Raw genomic sequence first — 5,656 nt, forward strand, 5'->3', positions numbered from 1 at the left:
GCGCGCCCGGCCCCGCGCCCGTGCCGCGGGGGAGCACGCAGCGAGGAGAGCTGCGGTGCGTGCGTGCGTTCTTTTTCATGTTTTCTTTCTCTTTCTCTCTCTTTTCCTTTCTTCAACTCCTGGGCTTCGGTGACCCGCGAGGCTGCGGGGCTCGGGGTTCATCTCACCTTTTCTTGGTCGGGTCCCGGGTCGCGACGCGGTGGGTGCGTGCGTGTGCGCACAGGTGCGGGGAGGGGCGCGGGGGGCGGCCGCACTCCAGCGAACGGGACCCATGAATGCATGAATTCATGAGCGCGTTGACGGGATTATTACACTCTGTACATGCCACGGCCGATAAACACCTTTCTGGAAGCAACCTGCGATCGGCCCCGGGGCCCTCGGGGCTGGCCACGGCTGAGGGTCTCGTTGGAAGGAGCAGGATCTTCCGCGCAGGTACAGCAGACAGCCCGGCCCCAAGTGCGGAGGGGACCGGCGGGATCTCTATGGAAAGAAGTGAATTGCGGTTTGGGGGGACACCCAGACTTTCAACGATTTAAGTCCTGTATAAAGCGTTAGCCTCCCCTCTGTTTCTACGAAGTGGTTTGGAGAACACGAGCTATGAAGATGATGATGTGTTGTTGATTATTGATTTTCAGTTGCGAAGTAGGTTAGGCATCCTTGATCCCAAGTACTTGAAACAGCCAACACGGAAAGCGAAGGTCTTGAAGGATGGAGGGAAGGACCACGGGACGAGCAATGCGTTCAACTCTTCAGGAGTAAATGACCTGCGAGTCAGCTGCACCGTGAAACATCTTCTTCATTGTCATAATTTAGGTGCTTATTTGGAGGGTGGAAAGGTTGTTAATGAATACAATCAACACTTAATCTTGCACCAAGATATAAAAGTAACAGCACACAAAAATGGAGTTCTTGAGCATCAGTAACAAGTTGACTAACTCTACTCCGTCCTGCTTTGCAAGTTTTGAAAAGCTGGTGTCACTCATTCCCCCTCAGTGAGAATATAGCAGTAATGAAAGGTTTAGACGTCTCTGTAGGGTCTTTATGAAACAAATACCTATTAATCATTTCATCTTTTCTTTCCATCTCTGACTTTCCTTCTAAATTCCTTGTTTCTTTTTAGCCACTAGGAGAATGCAGTTGAAAAAAATTTTTTTGTCAAGATGCCTGATTTATACAGGGCATGTTTCACAGGGTAGAATTGTTCAAATGTTAAAACAATATTCACAACCACCAAGCTCATGATGTTTATTACACAAATGACTTACAATCTAGCATAAAACTGGGCGTTAATATTTTGATAGAATGAGTTGATACCTAATCCTAGGTAATGTAGTGTCAGAAGGGGAACCATAGATATATCTGAGCTTAAGTTTTGAAATGCTATTTGAAGAGAGACAAATAAACAAAAGTGGTGTGAGTGTGTGAGCATACAAGTTAGGAAATTCACAAGGACTGTTTCCACAATAGCTGTCACTTTACTCTCTTGATCATATGCAAATATTTCTTTTACAGGATGTTTATTCATTTTTGTCTAAATATATTTATGTGTTAGGCCCAAGTGATGGGTACATTCCAGGTCACACAAAAGTTTTAATCACAGTACTTTCTGATGTGACAAAAAAACAAACCTGAATTTTCCTACTATAGGTACAGTTAGCCCAACTTCTCTTGAAAAAGACACAGGATTAAGTATGGTTATGTGTAGAACATGTATTCTTTGACAAGCCATTGGAATACAGAAGTATGATCTTTAAAAGATCTGTTTATTCAGATGTGGCCTTTCTTAGCTGTACTCACAAAATCAATGTATTTTATATTGTAAGAATAACTGTATATTTACATATTCTTGGAAAGTGTGAAGAACATTATTTAAATTTTTACTTGGATCACTGAAAACAACACAGGTACTTTCATTAAACTTAAAGAAAATCCTACAGACTCAAAGTCAGTAATCTAAACTTGACCTCAGAGACTTTATAAAGAACAATAATGTGCAGCTAAAAGTAACAATGTCCAAACATCTTTATGATATAACACATCTTGCTTCTAAATGCAAATATTAAAGCACAATGTGCTAATCTTTTGAGATTCTAAAAGTTACTTCAAGAACTAGAAGTATCATTAAATGTATCCCTTTAGACAGTGTTAAAAGAGTTTCAAAATACATTGTATCCTTTGAGCTGCATTGGGTCTTTTCTCTCTCTCTCTTTTTAAAGAAAGCAACTTAATACTGGCCCCTGCTTTGTGATTACAATTAAAATAGATTGGGGATGATTATAGAATCTCTGTGAACAGTTTTTCCCATAGGCCTTCTTAATGCTACATTTGTTACTTTTATGAATTTACAGTCTTTTCCTTTTTAGAGTTCATAAATAGTTTTGTGCAAAGAAAGCTAAAAGAAGGCATTACTTTTGATTGAATTTATTAATCATCTAAAAGGAGAAAAAGATCCCAATATGCTAAGTGTCAGTAAGACATCTAAAGTTTGCCACTGTCTACAATAGAGGATATCTTTTATTCTTTCCCATCAAACACCTGCCATTTTCTAGAAAGTTTAAACACATTTCAAAGCTACTTGTACAGAAGAAAACATCCTCTATAGTCTCTACTATTGGTTTTTTAATGCTTAGTAATATTAAAACTTTGAGATATTAATTGATAAAGATAAAATTTAGTGTTTCTGTAAGTTTGTTTAAGCACATCTGGAGAGTTAGAAGGAATATTAACTGCACTATAATGTCCTTTAAGAGTGTAGGTTAAAAAGCATTCTGTGAAGTTTATAAAACATCTACATGTATCTTATTAATATCTTAGTGAGGTGTAAAGTTGGGTTAGAATATGGATGGTCAGATTTTTGCTCACACGTGGTCAGAGTTCACTGGTTTCATTTGCATCTTCTGTGATCTACATGGTCAATTACTACATTTGTTATTTAAGAGGGGACAACAAAGCTATTATTTTCAAGTTAAACATATAACCAAAATAATTTCTAAAGTTATTACTACAATAATGAATTTGGGCAAACAGAACCTTTTTTCTCACATAGTATAGTGTCTATAGTGGATTTAAGAATAAAACTGAAATTCTTTTCAATAGATGTTGTGTCTTAATATGTGAGGAAAAGGGAAATGTTGGTTACATTAAAGAAACTGGAACCATGGGAATAAAAATCAGTGATACTATGTTCTCTAAAACACATACCCCCAAAAATGAGCTTTTAGTTTGCATGAGTATTTTGTATTTTTCCCCCAAAACTTTGCTTTCCAGACATTAGGATTAAGTATTGAATAGTTAAATTTGTTTAAAGTTGTCATCATTATAAATTATTTAAAGGTTTTATTCTTCATATAGTTCTATCAGGGAAATATAAACTATGTAACAGAACTATAAGAAAAATAAAAATGTTTAAATATACATTTTAAAGGTTAAATGATCATACTACTAATAAATTAAGTTTTTATTAATAAATAAGAATTTTCTTGAAGGATGTTCATTTTGCTAACCTTTAAAAATGATAAAATTAGCAAGAATACTCTTGCATTTCTGAAGTAAATTTCTGGAACTCTCATCTTTGGTACCATGCCACAATTGTCTCAGCTAGAGGAATAATAAGATGACCATGAAATTATAGGAACATACATACACATCAAGTCATATCTTTGTATCTAACCAATCTATAGTTTTAGAAAGATTTGTGTATATCAAAAAAGTATGTCTTCACTTTATACCTGCAATGTAGCACTGAAAATTACTTGAAGAAGTTTAATCCTTTACTTTTTTAAATCAAAGTAATTATTGTTACATGAGAATATTTGAGTTGTGAAGTCTACACCAAAAAAGTCAGGAATTGCTATGCAAAAAGGCAATGAAAATAAACAAACACAATTTGGCAAAAGATGAATGCAGTATGTATTTAAGGTGAAGGAATTAGTAAGAAATGAGAAAGAAAACAATTGTATACAAACATTCGATGGAAAAAGAACAGGTTAGATTATGTATCTTGGAAGTTTTATACATGGACAAATATGAAACATGAATTTGCCCTTAAATTTAATGATCTAGTGTTTGCCATTTACTTATCATTTGTCCATATCATAATAAATGTGTTTAATCTGGAAATCATTTTTGTCTATCTCATCAGTGATTTGATGTGAAAATCAGGAGCTGGCCTATAAGCTAGCAGATTCTGAGATTCAGATCTGATCTAAAATCTCAGATCTACCTAAAATCTCAGAATCAGACTGAGATTTTAGGTAATACAGTTAGCCCTTCAAAAGCAAGTTTAAGTTTTTGTCTATTTAAATTGCAAATTTTAACATTTGACTTTCCAACACTATGGATCTGATATTGGCCAAAAGGACCCATAGCTTAGCTATAAAAGAATAAAGCAAAGCACAGACAAAGTTGAAACAAGTTTACTTTGAGAAAACGATCTAATTCTTTCTGATGTGTAGAGACTGTCCTTTACACTGTTGATATGTTAAAGAGAAAGAAAATAAAGAAGAGTGAGGGGAAATAAGGAAGGAAGAAGAAAAAGAACACGAAAGGTAGAAAAAAGGCAGGCTGATTTTCACAAAAAGTTTACTTATTGTTGATTTTCCTCTAACACATTCATTGTAGGCAGATTCTCACTGTTAAACTGAATTCAATTGAGCTTCACAGTAACACTCTAGACAGGCCTGGAAGATTGTCAGGTTCTGGATTTAATCAGTTTCAAGGGATCCTGCTTTTAGACTACAACAGCAGAGAACATTTAACGGATTCCCTTCCTTCTTTGCTTCTGGATTTGGAATGCATTCTCACACTGTATTTTCTTATGTTTTAAAAAGTGTAGATTGAGGTGGATACACGAATTCCAGCAAAGAGCTGAGCAAATGGGCCTGCAGCTTTGGGATATTATTATTGACAGAGGTAACTTGTTTAAGTTTGTATTTTGAGAGCATGCTTTTTGCATATTAAATTGGAAAATCTTAACTAATATATAATCATCTATGCTTAAGGGGATTAAATTTTATGAACGAAAAGAGAAGAACAAAAAAGGAGTGTTTTGAAGGTTAATACTCTGGTCACCAAAATCTGTCCATGCTTGTGAACTGTAAGGCTTATAATGACACTCATTTATCAAATGAAGCATTCCAGAATGAAAGTTGCGTGTATAAAGGATTATCTGAGCTAAATACAAATGTATCTTGAACTCATTTGAAACACTGAAACACTGAAACCACATTCATATTCTATAAGAGGCTGGGAATGTAGCTCAGTAGTATAACGCTGGGCTAGGATATGCAAGGCCCTGGCATTCAAGCACTAGCACTAGGCAGGAGCTGGGCAGTGAGATTTGAAAAGAACTTACTTGACAAAGAAAGGCCTTGATAAAAAGTGTTTTGATGGTTTGAGATCTGTAATACTATTTAAGAATTTAACATTTTAATTGTGGTTATCATGTGATTTTTCAATAGAATTTATATTTTATTCTGCCTGACAAAATAAAATACAACCGGGAACAATGCTACAGACAATTGAGTCAAAGAATAGTTTTTAAAAAGCCATAGTAGAGGGGCTGGGAAGGTGGCTCAGTGGTAGAGCGCTTGCCTTGTAATGCATGAGGCCCTGGGTTCCATTCCTCAGCACCACATAAGAAAAAAGCCGGAAGTGG

The 5,656-nt window shown here is 35.9% G+C and overlaps 1 protein-coding gene across 1 annotated transcript in view; it reads right to left on the bottom strand.

The window, feature by feature from the left end:
* Commd3 (COMM domain containing 3) overlaps positions 1-289 on the bottom strand; it is a 4,420-nt gene extending 4,131 nt beyond the window's left edge. Inside the window, 1 exon segment of the mRNA XM_013014596.1 lies at positions 168-289. Coding sequence (XP_012870050.1) covers positions 168-289 — 122 coding nt within the window.
* Between the last annotated feature and the right edge of the window lie 5,367 nt (positions 290-5,656).

This window comes from Dipodomys ordii, unplaced genomic scaffold (genome assembly GCF_000151885.1).
Source record: "Dipodomys ordii isolate 6190 unplaced genomic scaffold, Dord_2.0 Scaffold24, whole genome shotgun sequence".
In the NCBI taxonomy this organism is placed as follows: domain Eukaryota; kingdom Metazoa; phylum Chordata; class Mammalia; order Rodentia; family Heteromyidae; genus Dipodomys; species Dipodomys ordii.